General features: G+C 50.4%; 6 protein-coding genes across 6 annotated transcripts; 4 read left to right on the forward strand and 2 right to left on the reverse strand.

The window, feature by feature from the left end:
- Nucleotides 1–1,100: 1,100 nt before the first annotated feature.
- On the forward strand, nt 1,101–1,938 carry MRS44_013274 (uncharacterized protein; the record flags this gene model as incomplete). The annotated part of the gene is made up of 2 exons (XM_065616759.1): nt 1,101–1,522; nt 1,560–1,938. 2 exons carry the CDS (start codon nt 1,101–1,103, stop codon nt 1,936–1,938), a joined length of 801 nt encoding a protein of 266 aa, XP_065472831.1.
- A 3,307-nt stretch (nt 1,939–5,245) lies between these two features.
- Nucleotides 5,246–6,379, forward strand: MRS44_013275 (uncharacterized protein; the record flags this gene model as incomplete). Its single annotated transcript, XM_065616760.1, has 4 exons — nt 5,246–5,692; nt 5,754–5,824; nt 5,894–5,983; nt 6,283–6,379. 4 exons carry the CDS (start codon nt 5,246–5,248, stop codon nt 6,377–6,379), a joined length of 705 nt encoding a protein of 234 aa, XP_065472832.1.
- An 896-nt stretch (nt 6,380–7,275) lies between these two features.
- Nucleotides 7,276–8,022, forward strand: MRS44_013276 (uncharacterized protein; the record flags this gene model as incomplete). The annotated part of the gene is made up of 1 exon (XM_065616761.1): nt 7,276–8,022. The coding sequence occupies one exon, from the start codon at nt 7,276–7,278 to the stop codon at nt 8,020–8,022; it is 747 nt and encodes a 248-aa protein (XP_065472833.1).
- A 47-nt stretch (nt 8,023–8,069) lies between these two features.
- On the reverse strand, nt 8,070–9,750 carry MRS44_013277 (uncharacterized protein; the record flags this gene model as incomplete). Its single annotated transcript, XM_065616762.1, has 2 exons — nt 8,070–8,189; nt 8,242–9,750. 2 exons carry the CDS (start codon nt 9,748–9,750, stop codon nt 8,070–8,072), a joined length of 1,629 nt encoding a protein of 542 aa, XP_065472834.1.
- A 460-nt stretch (nt 9,751–10,210) lies between these two features.
- On the forward strand, nt 10,211–11,037 carry MRS44_013278 (uncharacterized protein; the record flags this gene model as incomplete). The annotated part of the gene is made up of 5 exons (XM_065616763.1): nt 10,211–10,324; nt 10,384–10,501; nt 10,555–10,607; nt 10,663–10,920; nt 10,972–11,037. The coding sequence occupies 5 exons, from the start codon at nt 10,211–10,213 to the stop codon at nt 11,035–11,037; spliced, it is 609 nt and encodes a 202-aa protein (XP_065472835.1).
- A 902-nt stretch (nt 11,038–11,939) lies between these two features.
- MRS44_013279 (uncharacterized protein) lies at nt 11,940–14,291 on the reverse strand (the record flags this gene model as incomplete). The annotated part of the gene is made up of 3 exons (XM_065616764.1): nt 11,940–12,155; nt 12,209–14,098; nt 14,283–14,291. The coding sequence occupies 3 exons, from the start codon at nt 14,289–14,291 to the stop codon at nt 11,940–11,942; spliced, it is 2,115 nt and encodes a 704-aa protein (XP_065472836.1).
- Nucleotides 14,292–15,182: the final 891 nt, after the last annotated feature.

Below are 15,182 nucleotides of genomic sequence, written 5' to 3' on the forward strand. Positions count from 1 at the left end.
GCCCGATCACTATCCTTTTCACCCAGTGAACAGAGTACCGCCCAACTTGTTCCCTGCACCCCACAGCATTCACCCTTCATCCGTGCACATCGCGAGCGGTCACCTTTGCTTCTACTCCCCATGATGAGTTACTGCGAAAGTTGTGATAGAGGTTTCGTGTCTGAGGGGGCGCTTGAGCAACACAGGCGCGGTTCAAGCCGCCGTACCTATTGCATAAGGTGTGAACGCCCATTTGGCTCTCTCTCGAGCCTGCAGCAGCATGTGCGTGACTCTTCGAGTCACCACATCTGTCCTAACTGCTCAACCGACAACGACTTTTCTACCAAATTCGCGCTATGTTCCTGCAATTTCAGCGCCCCGAGCGACTGGTTACGCACAGTCTACCCGTCAGCCAGGCCCTTGATGGGATCGCAGGGATGCCCTCTCTATCCCCAAATCTTGCTTGCTTCCCAGCTCGAACATCATCAGTCCTTGGCAAGTATCGAGGACATGCAACACCGCCATGCGGCTGAAGGTTCTGGAGCATCTACCCGCCGAAGAGCGTTAGCTTTCATGCGCCACATTACGCGGCGATTACGCACTTCATCAACCTTCCCGCCGAGCGGAGGCGTATTTGCGCCACAACTGATACCATCGTTCAATAGTATTGCGAGAATCGGTTCGGTCAAGGGATGCCTTGGCCGTTCGAAGAAGCTTTTAGTAAAGCTGCATCTAGTAACTTACCGAACTCAACATCATAAGAACCATGTGAAAATTACCTAACGTCATGATACGTACCTATGACGATTGTTCTGACATGTTGACGTTTTGCCAGGTTCGGATCCACTTACTGAGCTTGAGCAGATAAAGTATACCAGCAGGGGTCTCGTACAATTTCCATAAAAACCTTTCCCAAAAATCAGACGTGCAATTCAACGGATATTCTCTCCGCGTGGACTTAAGGACGATTGTAATTAGCGATCTCAGCCCCAACTTCGACGACCATTCTCACAATCTCGATAACTTAGCACAAGATCAACGCGTACGTCTATTCGCACACAAACTCTGATATTCTTGTCGAAAGCTAAAAGACGAGGACGCAAAGGACTACAACAACAGCAATGGCAGCCCAATTGGAGATCGATATTGCGAATCGCATTAAGCGTCCTGTGGCATACGCCGAGTGGGCATACCACAACGACAGGCAGTTCAGATACCACGCATATGAACTAGAGGGTGGACCTATTGGGGCCCGATACTTTCAAGACAAGGGCTCAATCTTGTGGAACGTCATCAGGTGGAATACGCACGTGCACTTGGGTATTCGCGATGGCAACATTCTAGTACTAGCATTCAGAGGAACCGATTTCCCCTTGACCGTGGAGAACTGGGCAAAGATAAAAAGATGGCGAGGACTCTGTGGTAACGTCCTGACAGACTTGAGCTTCGGGACAAGTAGCATTGAATGGGATGGTGCTGCAAGCCTTCAAGATGTGCTTGTGCACAGAGGCTTCCTGATTGCTTTCAACAACCTGCGGGACAGGTTGGCTTGGCGGATTAACGCGCTGATGGAACAGCAGCAACCGAGGCACATCGAAGTCTGTGGTCACAGCCTCGGCGGAGCGTTGGCGACATTGTGTGCCTTATGGTGCAAAACACGCTGGTCAGATGCAGACGTCACTTGCGTCACAATTGGCTCACCCAGGGTTGGAGATGCACGCTTCGTCGACGAATTTCGAAGACGCCAGATATGCTGCTATCGAGTCATGGCGGATTCTGACCCAATTCCAACCTTACCAAACAGATATACGGAGACCTTTCCGATCCGGATTTCAACTATCAGTCCGTACTTCAGAGTGTGCCGCACTACTACAAGATACCGACATGTGGGAACACCGATTTGGCTACACAAACAGGGGGGACAATTCCAACTTCTTACGACGAACCCCCCTTACATAGGTTATGAAGAGACTGCTTTGGACCTTCACCCAATAGTTGACCTCGGACTGCGTTGGGGGGGCATCATTCTTTATGCTGTTTTCAGGGGTTTGTGGTTGCTTTGGAATATTTGGGCACATATGCCCACGAGGTATCCTACAGCCCTCCAATATATTGTAGATCCATAACTAAAATGGGTCGGCCCCGTAAAATGACGTGGAAAAACAAAGTAGCAAGAAGAAGGATAAGAAGGATAAGAAGGAGAATAAGGATGAATACGATACTCCTAAGGCCGACGCTTATGACTAAAAGGATGTGGCTGAATCGAAAGAGGATAAGAGGGACAACAAGAAGAAATCTGATGCCGCCGACAACACCACCAACGATTCAACTATTAACGGCTCCCCTAACGACATAACCCACGATACAGATATTATATCACTCGCTTAAAGCTTGCTAAGACGCTCGAAAAGAATTATTCGAACTCAAGACGCTGGGAAATCACATTGACCAGCAGTTGAAACCATAAAACAGGCATCCCTTGGGAGTTCGGCGGATGACGAGGAGTGTAGTCACATTTCCTTCAGCAGCATCTCAGGCTACGATTCCGTCCCACCATCTCCAGGGAGTATCCTGGTATGTTTGGCAGAGTCTTGCGCAGCTTCAAGGCACACCGGCTTCACCTCCCTGGTTGGGATCTGAAATTACCATGAGGTAAGCCGTGAACCATGCCAGTGAATGACTTGATGGTTACCTAATTCATCACAGCGGCGGTATGAACTTTCAACTTGATACGGACACTTCATATCTTCCAATCGACGCAACTACCCTGTTTCAAAGCCAGGAGGTTCCGCCTCGGCAGTGCTACATCCTGGACTGCAGTGTGGTTATCCATTCACAATGGCATCAGGCTTCGCATCGCAACACAGGTGAGAATGAGACTTCATGTAGCTCAGACCCTCTTCCCGCCTTTAAGTCCTCCTTACTTTATTCAAACAGTTGAGCTAAATGGTCCTCTTGGGAGAAAGGGAAGCTTGGTATAGCGCTAGTCGATGTCTTGGGGTATAATGGCGTAAGGAGACTGCTAGATCATGTTCGATTCAACCATTACGTTATTCCTTTACCATAACTCAGAGAACACATTCTAAAATTTAAGCGTCTTTGTATATCCGGAAATCTTCACCTAGTTATTGAGAAAGCTCCTTTGAAAATTTCGTCCCGCCTGATGATAAAGACCTATACATCTCGAATCGTTTTACAGGGAACAGGACCGATTCTATAGCACATTTCAAGATTTCTACGCCTACCTGTAGCTCCCTCAGACTGAGCTTCGCTAGCAGTGTTTCTGCTGAAGGTCTTGTTCCTCGCATGATGAACTCAAGCGAGGATAATCGCTATGTCTTCATTGGCAATCAAGGGGGTGGGTTCGGTCTCGTACGGCACACTCGAGAAGGACCCTACGGCTGTTGTCGGAGCTCCGACTTTGGTCCCCAGTTCGTGCAAGGGTGAAGACAACGAAGAGGATCTATAATTATCACCAGTTTCAATCGATCAGTTGAATTCCTATGTAATCTCTTAATTGTGTGTGAAAAAGCCGGCTTCCTGACCGTGGCCTACTGCACAATGACTATTACAATTGTACTAGAGTTGATTTTTGTGCCCTACTACTTGTGGGGGCCTGTATCTCGGCTCCCCCGTGGGAGCTGCCGCTCCCACGGGGGGTTCACTGACTAGCAAAAGGGGCCCTTGATTCGCAAAAGAAAAAAGATACCTCTGAATAGGAGGCATCCCCACCAAATCCTATATACCTCGTTTTTAAGAATAAACCCGCATTTTGCACACGCGTCTCAACAACCCCGCCCTAACATCACCAACATTACCCAACTTTGACATTATCACGACTCAGACTTGCGTATTGTGATATAACGTGCTAAAGTGATATTCATATTCATATTCACATATTCGCAAAAAGTGTGCTAGAATATCACCCTAGCACTTTAGCACGATTGATATCACTATCCCTTGAGCTGTGGAAAACCTCCCGGCCGTACCGAGCCCCACATCCGCCCCAACTTCTGAGAGGTACATAGGGGAACCTTATGATGCGTCATTGATTGATTCCACCTACATCCTCATAGAAATTCTTTCGGATTGATCAATGACTTCCCAATCGGTACCTATGGAGATCTCGGCGGAGGCTCTCAACGCGTATGATGACAGCAGCTTTATCAATGAAGATAATAGCCTTCAAGAGCATGAGGGTGATAGCACCCGGAGACCGGCTTTTCTGCCTGCCGAAGACCGAGGCTTCGATTTTCAACCCTTCCAAGTGCCGCGACGAGAGCTTATTATCAAGCAGCTGCCCCAGAACCCGCTATTCCTTTTCCAACACTTTATACCTATTTCCCTAGTCAATAGCTAGGTCAAATACACTAATAACTAGGTCAATAGCCTACTCCAGAGCAGCGTTATTAATAGCCAAGAACACGAAATAACAGAAAAGACCCGCCTCCGCGCCTAGAAGCCAACTACGGCTGCGGAGATATATATCTGGCTTGGGATCCTTATTTATATAGGAGTCCACAGCGAAATATCAGTCGAAGACCATTGGAAGACCTCTCAGCTAGAGGATCAGCGGCCTGAACACTCGATAATTAAGTTCATGACTTATGACCGATTTCAACTCCTTCATCGTCATCTCCGGCTCTTTAATCACACCAAATTCACTAACGATAACGATTTTCCTATCGTCTTCCAGTGCGTTAAGCGGTGGTCTCAACATATTCAACTCACAACAACAGAGCTTTGTGATCCAGGCTCACATCTTGCCGTAGACGAGGGCATAATTGTGACGGTCAAGGTTCCCAACGTAGTAAACCGTAACCGAATAGGTTTGTGTTGGCAGTTGTAACGGGGCGTAACGTACTGAGCGTAGGGTGGCGAATCACGTCTGATAATATCAAGAAGTATTCTTGAGTAATCAAGTTGTATTGAAAGCTAGAGAACTAGATTGACAGGAAATGTGCGAATGAGGGACTTTATATACTACATCTCTTTGTACGGGAGCGACATTGAAAAGTCGCTCCTTCTTCGAGGGAGCGACATCAGAAAGTCGCTCCTGGGGTGTTGGAGCGAAATGGGTGGTCGCTCCTTTCGTGATTGGTTGCTTTCCTGGGGGTCACGTGCAAGGGCAGTGGCGAGTTCTCGTGTGATGGGGGTTGTAACAATAATCCGATATTCCGGAAGGAATAAGCAAGTTACATACGTCCCCAATAAGCCTATCGACACAGGCCTCAAAGTCTAGATAGCTGCCCAGCTAGGCCTCTTCATGAGGTGGATTTGGCACCAACCTAGCGCAAAATACGGCCCAGTTGGCGTTAAGAGGAAGAAGCCGGCATCACAACGAGGGAGGAGGAAAGGCAAGGGACGAGGTAGCCAACGGAGGGCTCCTAACGAGGTTGACGAGGTCAAGGAAGTTATCCACGTCATCACAGAAGCTGGGGATAAGATCATGGCGTTGAACTCGACCCAAAGCGTCGTTATTGCCCTTATTAACCTATTGCCGGAGTCGACATATCACGTCTTCGTGGATAACCTCTTCTCGTCGCCAGACCTCTTCCGCTCCCTTCGTCAGCACGGCCACGGTGCAACCGGCACAGCCAGGCCTAATTGTGGCATCTACAAAGGTCTTGCAGACGCCAAAAAGGCCGATAAGGCAGGGAAGTCAGGCTTCCAATTTAATGAGATAAATGTCATCCCATCGGCCGATAATCAGGTAGGAAGACTCGACATTCTTCCTGACAATTCGGCTAATAACTTATCTTCTTCTTCTCTAGGTCAATCAGATCGCTTGGAAGGATAATGCCCTCGTATTGCTCCTTTCAACCGTCTTTACTGGCGATGAGAGGTGTGATCGTTGGAGGAAGAGACCGTCAACGAAGACCCCAATGGCACGGCCAATACAACGCTTTTTTAGTGGCGAGCCGGTCAAGCTCATATCGATCCCTACTATCGCCGCTTCCTACAACGACGAAATGAATCATGTTGACCGAGGCGACCAAAGGAGGTCATATCTAGGCTATGATCATCCTATCCGCCGGGGCGCTTGGCAGGCTATTGCTTGGACCTTCTTATTGGATATAGTCCTAGTGAATAGCTTCCTCTTACAGCTGCACGGGGAGCCGGCTTGGGAGCGTTATACAAGCCAGAAGAAGTGGAGGGAATGCCTATACAACGCGGTCTTCAAGACCTTCCATCCACAGAGCCAGTCAAGGCGGACTTTTCGAGCCGGAGACGAATTTACGCCCGTGGCACAACATAAGCACGTCCAAAGAGGGAAAAAATCAAACTGCCTTACTTGCAAAGGGCTTCAATTAGGGCAGCCAAGGTCAAGAAGTGCAAGGAAGCCTTTGGCGCCGGTGAGCTACAACAAAAGAAGGCGCCAGTCAATTTGGGGATGTGAGCAGTGTGATGTAGCGATTTGTAACTCGAGAGATTGCTGGTACTTCTATCATAGGCTAAAATAAGGGGGGATTAGGTATCGTTGATCCGATGCATTTTAATTGGCTGCACCCCCCCGCCGTGACCTGGCGGGAGGCTACGGAGGCCGATAGGGAACACTGTTGCAAAACCCCCCTGTCAGTTGTCTTTTGGGTCCCTTCCCCACTCTTAAGCCAGAAATCACCCCACACCTTATTAGTCCAGATACTTAGGCATGAGTAGTAGAGCAGGTACTGCGGACCAGCAGCGGGCCCGCGCGGTACATATCCGTCCCGCCCAAGCAACCCCCATCGCAAATACTGCGAAGTAGCAACGGGCCCGCGCGACGTTCTAGAACCTCGATCTACACAATGTGTTCAAAAGCTGTGGACGTGTATATCAAGCAATTGGCTTAGCGAGCGATACGGTATTGTAATCAACCTGATTTTCATTGGCTGTGGTTGCAAGTCGAACGGCGCTGTGCCGGATGATAATCACTTTGTCCAGCTTCAAAAGCTGTGGACGTGTATATGCTAGCGTCCCCTTTTCTATAGCCTCAAATTTCAATTCAGAGACTCGCGTTGCGAACTCCATTTGAGTAACAGGCACAATTCTTGCATAAGCGATTTTCACTCCAGGTGCCAACATCTATGTGTGAGCACACAGCGTGATATGCCAGCAGCGGCTTAGCGCAGTGTTCCCCGCGCCGGGTCAGCAGCGGACTAGCGCGGCGATCTCATGCTCAGGACAGTCTAGTGATCATCATCCACCGTAGCAAAGGGCAACATTGTTATGGTTTGTAAACATTAAATCTCGTTCCCAACGTCAGTTTGGTTCTTTTTTTTGCCTCCATTTTCTCAACGTCTCTCTTCAAACAGAATGGCACCCCCAGACATCCCCCCTGAGTACGTCTACTGCGTCAAAGCTGGGAAGAAGCATCATGATCTCTTTACCACCATATACGCTGGCGAAAACTATTGTGGCCGTTGCGGCTTAGCCAACCCCTTTCAATCCCAACGCCGGGCCAGGTCTAGGACTCCAGCCCTTCCTGGCCCGTATGATGAGGTGGTTGAGGTGGATGACTCTCCGCCACACCCAGTCAGCCCGGCAAGTCAGCTTATGCGCAACAAACCAAAACCAGTGTCATCTGCCGGTATTGGGTATGCACAACTACTCCCCAACGCAGTGTCTGTCCCCAACGGGGTGACTGCGAATACACGGGCACGCCAACATCCTTTCAAGCCGTCAAGCGGTCCTCCCCATCCGCAGTTCATGGCGATTGCCTCGGCGGCTAGTCAAGCCATTCAGAACACTAAAAGCAGCACCAGAAAGCCTACGAGGCAGCGTACTGGCTACCAATGGGTCCACATCAGTCTCCTACTCATGAGCTTGGAGACCAGGTACTTCAATGGTCTTGCGGTAGAGGTCCCAGAGACAGTGCTGCCTCTAAAAGATACGGTGATCAAGTTCAACTCGGCAATCATCCCTGACTCCATCGAAGGAGCCCAAACCCAACAATACGCGGATGGTGCTGTTGAAGGACTCCCCCCCGCCCAGTCTACACGTTTTAGAGGCACAAAGATTCCCATGACCTTTGCCTCTCGACCCAGAAAAAGGAAGGATTGACTACTCAGGTTCCCCATCAGACCGGTCACCATCCTCCCCATCATCACTTATTTCCTCGATGTCATTTCCTTCTTCGTCTTCAACACTAAACTCAACAAGTGGTTGTTCTGCTGGTTCCCCATCTTCCAATTCGTCTTGTCGGGCTTGATCTGCTCGTGCAAGTAATCCTTCCTATATGTAGTTAGACAATTTAATGCGCAGACAGACGCGGTAGCTTACATATTCAGCAACTCCCCCAGTTGGAGCCCTACGGTACGCCAGCACAGGTGGCTGTCTACTTTCGATGTGTTGAATGATCCTGTCGCGAAGGGCAAGGTAGAAGCGCTTGAATGGACGCAGCTTATCAGGGTCCTGGTGATTGCCAAGGACTACGTCATCGTAGCCCATTTCTGTGAGGACACCGCGGCACCACTCCTTCGTCTCTGGCTCTAGACATGTGCTGATATCGATGCCAGCCAGGGGTCGTAGCATTTCGCCTAGAACCGGGCGGTCGATAGGGATCCCCCAATTGCAGGCCTTGTCTGGGTCAGGGTAATGATAATTCATCCAGGGCTGGCCGTGGACAACGTGGGGACGGTTCTTCTGGAGGCGTATTTTGTGTAGATTCCACGCTTCGACGAAGTCGAAGAGCTCTTGACGCAGTACACCTTCGAAGACAGCGTAGATAGCAATCTGGTCCTCAAGCATGCTGCCGTCAAAATCCCCATCCCTAGCAAGCTCTCCAAAGTAGTCTACCCACTGTCGGGAACAGACGTGAAGCATGCGTTCCCACCAACCCTCGATTTTGACATTCTTCGTACTCGGTGCCGCCTTGTAGGAATCCTTCAATCGTTTGCCCCGTTGGAAGACCTGTCCATTCCATTCCACGCATCCGCCTGCAGCCAAAGCAAAGTTCCAGTGGGCTGCTGCGACTAATGGCGTTTCACTGCCCCTGTCTGCTTGCAGAAACCACGGGCGGAAGCCATAGGTGTCGCATGCAGCCAAATACTGCTTCAACACACTCAAGGCGGTTGTAGCAGAGTGGCCAACATAGAACCAGATAATGTTGCGTGAGTAGGCATCGATTGCGGCGTATATCTCGAATCCATACGCCTTGAGCTTATCGTGGCCGTCAATACACCACTGGTAGTTTGGCCCCGGGACAAGGAACTGCCCTTTTTTCCTCCGCATCATCCTTTTGCGCATCTCAACCTCGTTTGGGAACATAATTTTGTACATCTCAAAGAGGGGATCTCTTGGTACCCAGAGCTGCTGTTGCTGGCGCAGATATGGCTGGAGAAACCTTCTGCCGTATCCTGCAATGGCATTGGACCGCTGCGCCATCTCGACAATAACCTGCTCTGTCTTCTCCAATAAGGCAAGGCGTTCTTCATCGCTATTGATGCGACGAACCCAGCGGCGGTCCGGGTGAAGTCTGATCCGTTTTAAACCTCTTTTGGTGATGGGCCAGCCTTGCCTCTGAAGGACACTCAAGGTCTGCTTCTCGGTAAGGCCAACGCGGAAGATAAGGTCGCGGATAGCTTCTACAAGCTCAGGCGTCTCAATGGTACGTGATTGCTGACGCGGAAGTCCCCAGCTGGCTATCCGCCGGGAGATTGTGCTGAGGTCGACAGCGATATGGTGACGCTTCCGAAGCTTATGCCTGATCTTGCTTCGCGAGGCGCCATTGAGGTACAGAAAGGTGATATAGTCACGGTACTGATCGATGGGACTGGGTGGCCGTGCCATGGCGTTGGAGGTGAGTATGTAGGTAGGGGTGATCTCTTGGTGTTGGAAAAGGTGGACTGTTAGGACGGAGCCCCTATTTAAGCAGGGCGAATTGGCTAATTTGCACTACCCCGCAGCGGCTCAATAGCTGGCCCGGTGCGGACTGGGCAACCAGTGAATCAGACGAAATGCAATGCCACTATTGGGGAATGGGAACAATTAGGACCCCACCTTTGGAAGTGACTGCAAGTTTTTAAAAAAACATCAAATCCCTTCCAACCTCTTTCCTCCCTCTCCTTCTCCACCATGTGGCTAAGAAGTGTGCTTGGCTCCTCGCCTTCAAAGTACAACTTTAATATACTTATTTAGCTTGGACCCCCTGCGCTATTATCATCGCCAAATACATTGAGCGGCCTCCCGCGAGCACCGCTCTCGTAGCGAATAAGCTGATAATCAGCAGCGTCATCGCTGCCGATCCCCGATGTCTGGAGCGGCGGCCTCTGTCTCAGCGGGTGGGGATCCCTCCCAGAACCAAAACAGCAAGGAAAAAGGAAAGGTTCAGCCTAGTGGCCGCAAATTCGCGGGCAGAATTATGGTAAATCCAGTCAGCTGCTATACAGCCAAGAGACCGCTACTAACACTCTGTTTGAGCAGAAGAAGAAGAAGCAAAAGAAGAAGGCCCCTCCCATTGGCTCTGCGCGTGACTTCCCCTGCCGCCCCTGCGTTACTCGCGCTACCAAGAGCCCAGGGTATGAGTGCGCCTCCCAGGACAGTAAGTAGCTTGTTTTGCTATTTAAGCTTGCCAGGCCAACATATATGGGATAGATACTGGTGCCGCTTGCTGGGCCTGCGCAAAGAATGGTCATACCTGTAGGCCTGTAAGTAGTCTTCTCCAGCTCTCGGTTAGTGAGCTGCTAATTAGCTGCTATCTAGGTCCCTGCTGGTGCAGTCGCTACTGTGCGTGCCTTTTGGGAGCTGAACCGGCAGATTGACGACATGAGCGAGGATCCTGGCGATGATCCTGGCGATGCCTGGCGCTCCGCCGCGCAGCGTGCAGCACAGCAGCTTCGTGCCTGCAGTGCCGCTTCAGCTCCGGCTCTGGCTCCACGTGGTGAAGCAGATGAAAAGACTCTCGAGCAGCGAAAGGTTGCAGCGTTGGAGGCTATTGCTGAGGCTGCTCGGCTCTGGACTGTAGGTGAATCAAACTCGCCAGCTAAGTTCCACTATTAACTTAACGCCTAGCAACTTAACAAGCTAGACGAGGAGAGCGTGGAGGAGGATGAAGATGGAGAGGACGAAGATAACTAAGTCTTGATTATTGTCCGATGTGGAGGGTCGTTACGGGGCGGGGGCCATAACAGGGGGTCTTTATATCCATCGTACAACGAAGCTGCTCTTCGCTGGTCCGCTGCGACCCCGCTGCTGTTGCCGAACCTACTCTTGCGTGTCAAACTAAAGGAATCACGGTTCTAAGGTACATGTCTCAATGTACTGTGGGGCCGTCAATGCATTCGCGCTAACCCATTTTGTCAGTTGGAACGTGCTTTTTGGGTTTTGCAACAGTGACCTCTATAGGCTGCCGCACTCAATTTGGCCCAAACCCCGCACAGCTGTAATTCCGAGTTCTGAGGTGGTTCTTAAAATCCTATCAACTCTACTACTACTACTGAGTACTAAAATCCTATGATCCCGAACGGTGAGGCATAATTGATTATCTACCTGAATAAATAGCCTGCTGGGCCTCGCCATCTGCCGCTGCCGCCTCCCAAATATCACACATACCTCTTCTACTAGAAAAAGGGATGCGTTCCATCTCCGTAGCTACCTGAGCCTCGACCCGGTCATCTTCTGCTTTGCTCCAATCTAGGTAGGCCATCATCTCCTCTTTAGTCCAATCTCTAGAGCCAGTTGGCGTATCGCAGCGCTTGCCCATCTGTTTCCAATCGAGACACCACTGATAGCTTGATTTATCATACCGCAGAGGTAGACCTAGCGCCCTCCGATATTGCTGGTTGGTTTTAATACTGCCACGAGGCTGCGCCTTATACCAAGCATCTCGAGCAGCAACATATTTCTGATAGATAGCCCGCGGGTCATCATACCTAGGTGCCGGCACCATCCTTGCCTGAGCCGACGGTGCTGATGATGATGCTGCCGGCATTGTACTATCTGTGTCGTCGATACTAACAACAATGCAGCTAGCACTATCCCTAATTGGCCTTTCCTGCCCTGATGACCCTGAAGACATTGGTCTTAGAGCTTCCCCTGCCTCCAAAGATGGTGCTGATGAAAATGTCGTCGGCACTGGTCGTACCTGCCCTGATAATGCCGACGGCAACGCCGCTGGCATTGCCCCTACGTGCGCCGACGATGCTGACGACTGCAAAAGTTCCTCGTATCGCTGAGGGCATGCCTTTGAAGTCATTCTATGACCTACTTGGTGGCATCTGCTGCATTTGGGTTGTGCCTTTGGCCGTACTGTTGCCTGAACTGCCTCGAATGCACTTGGCTCTCTCTGGGTGCTTGATTGCGGTCTACCAGTAGTCGAGCCGGCGGCTATTCGATCAGGTCGATGCCGAGGCTCTAGTAGTAACTGATGAACACCATGGCGATTGAGGTGCCAATGCGTGTGAAAATGCTCCAGGCGAAGGGCTTGACCTTGTTCTTGTAGAGCCTTGAGAGTATGGGCGCAAGGGAGGCCGTGAGATCGAGAGAATGCGCCGGTGCAACCAGGCAGGTTTTCTTTCAAGAGCAGCTTCCGCTGTTCTTCAACTTTGCGTAAAGCTTCGTGAGATACCCAGCCACGTATGGCACTATATAGTGATCCAGAGAGCTCAATCGGTATTCTCATTTGCTGGCTCGCTTGGTTGGATCGCAGTTCGGCTAATTGATTAAGGAGCGCATGCTTCATAGCCCTCCAAGCCTCGAAGAGATCCAGCGTAGATTTCTTGAGGTGGCTCTTAAGGAGCCCATGGATACCCTCAACCCGCGAGGTAACTACATTACCAAAATGAGGGTGCTGATCAACCCAAGCCTTCACCAGCTTTTCCTTGTACGGATCGAGCCAATTGGCCTTGATATAGCCAACCTCTTCAATGTATTGCGGTAGGTAGCACCTTTCAAGCTCCTGTACGCGCTGATCAAAGGCCTCTTCGTCTGGTGACTTCATAATTGAGTGCCAGTGGTTGAAAAACTCACTCCAATCGCTCAGACCCTGCTGATAGGCCTCCGATCCTTGTTGGTGGCGCACGAATGTCGGCTGGCAATAGCGGAGGACTGCCTTGTTCGCGTGCCATAGGCATAAGAGAGAAATTGAAGATGGGAAGCAGATCTCTGCGGCATTCATACAAGCCTTATCGCGGTCTGTTAGGATAACAGATGGAAGCCTTGTATTGCAGAGTTCATACAGGGACCTGAGCCGGTCCAAGGCCCATAGGTAGTCCTGCTCAGTCTCGCCACTAAGAAATGCAAAGGCGATACAGAATGATCGCTGGCAGGCGTCGACGCCAATCATATCAAGCAGTGGCATCCCATATTTGTTCGTCTTGTATGTGCAGTCGAGGAAAAGTAGGTCTGGATAAGCCTGGAGGTACGCCAATGACTCTGGGTGGGCGAATAACACAGCCGTGACTCGGTCATCTGAATCGAGCCGCATCCGGCTCCAGAACCCTTCCTTATCCATCTGGTTAGCAAAGGCGTGTATAGTGCTCTGTCCCTCACACAGCTCTCGTTTGCTATCTGCGATACGATTATAGATATCTTGCTGGGTTGCAATGGTGTTCGAGTTCTGACGGATATATGTCCTGATATCCTTTGGCGCTACCCCGGCATTCGTAAGGCGGCTGATTGTTGACTTGTCCGCATCAGAGAGCTGCCGATGGACTGGATGAGCCGATTTGTGCCAGCTTGGCTCGTGGTTGTGTAAGGAAAATCGGCTGTCCGGACGATGCCTTAAAGACCAGGTCGCCTTATCCAGGGATTCCTTCGCAATGATTGAGAACCGACAATTGGTTCCTCGTGTAGTAGTCTTGCGCTGGCGATCTTTTGAGGCGCTAGGTGGACGACACCACCGATCACATGCGTATGTAACAATCTGCCTGCCACTAGTTGATCGCGAAGATCTCCCAGTTATGAATGCGTATCCTCTGGGTGCTGCCCATTCGTTGATAGCTGCGAGTAGAGCCTCTCGTGAATCGTATGTACCCTCCGGCGGGAGCACATCATCAGGAAATGTTGCTTGGGCCATAGCGGAAGCCCGCTCCTGGAGACTGTAGTTGTGTTCAGCAGTGGCAGCAACAGACGGAGCCCCTGAAACTGCGACTGTGGGGTTTGTGTGACGGTCAAGGTTCCCAACGTAGTAAACCGTAACCTAATTGGTTTATGTTGGCAGTTGTAACGGGGCGTAGTACTGAGCGTAGGGTGGCGAATCACGTCTGATAATGTCAAGAAGTATTCTTGAGTAATCAAGTTGTATTGAAAGCTGAGGTAGCGAGAGTGTCTGTCTAAGGGATATTGTGTGGTTTTTTATAGGCAGGGTCTGGGGAGCATCTCACGATGCCCATCGTGAGATAGTGTTACATTCTCACTTGCCCGGAGTGAGAAAATGGGTCCCGCTCACTCGGTGCGAGTGAGCGGAATACGTTGATCCGTGCCGTGTGGCGACACGCATTCGATCGCGGCATGGGCCGTGACAGTTTGGGCCAAATTGAGGGCTGACATAATCTGCACGCCTACGCGTTTGCGAGTGGAGGCGCGCCTAGGCGTGTCCCTATGGGGCCCCACACCATACCAGCTGCTTATATAATAACCGGTATGGTATTACCGGTAAGACCAATAATACCATTAAGGATGCCAAGACTGTTAAGACTGTGAGGATTCGAGGTCAATCGAGTTCAATTGGCAGTAAGGGTTGGGTTCTAGATACAAGACGTAGCGTAAAAGAGAAGTAAAAGGGAAAACAAGATCAATCTGTCCCTGGTTCAGGGAAAATCTTCAGTATCACGTGCGATAGCACGTGATCAAATGAGTTCGTGACAGCGAGGTTGGAACTAGAGATTCCATAGGTAATACCTTAATATTGTAAATAGGTTATGTGTCGTAGGATTATAAGTTCTAAGCCGAGAAAATGTTGACCTTAAGGAGGCGCTAGCCAGTTTAGTCCATAACCCAGCCGCCTAGCGCCACCAACTCGGCCTATTTTTAGTCTATTTTAGCCTTACCGGTATGACTTGGTATACCGGTAATACCATGGTATTGAGATTTCTTCAAACCATACCAAGTCTTGGCGGTATATACCATACCAATACCAACTCATACCAGACCATTCCGATCACTGGGTGAGCTTGGTAACATGGCTCCGCTTGCGGAACGGAATGACGATGTTCTCTCTCCCTGACAACGCGGAGATGATGATAGGCGCGGCGCCGAGAACAAGACCTGCTATCTCGATTCCT

Source organism: Fusarium solani (genome assembly GCF_023522795.1).
Source record: "Fusarium solani strain SB1 chromosome Unknown bctg00000009, whole genome shotgun sequence".
In the NCBI taxonomy this organism is placed as follows: Eukaryota; Fungi; Ascomycota; class Sordariomycetes; order Hypocreales; family Nectriaceae; genus Fusarium; species Fusarium solani.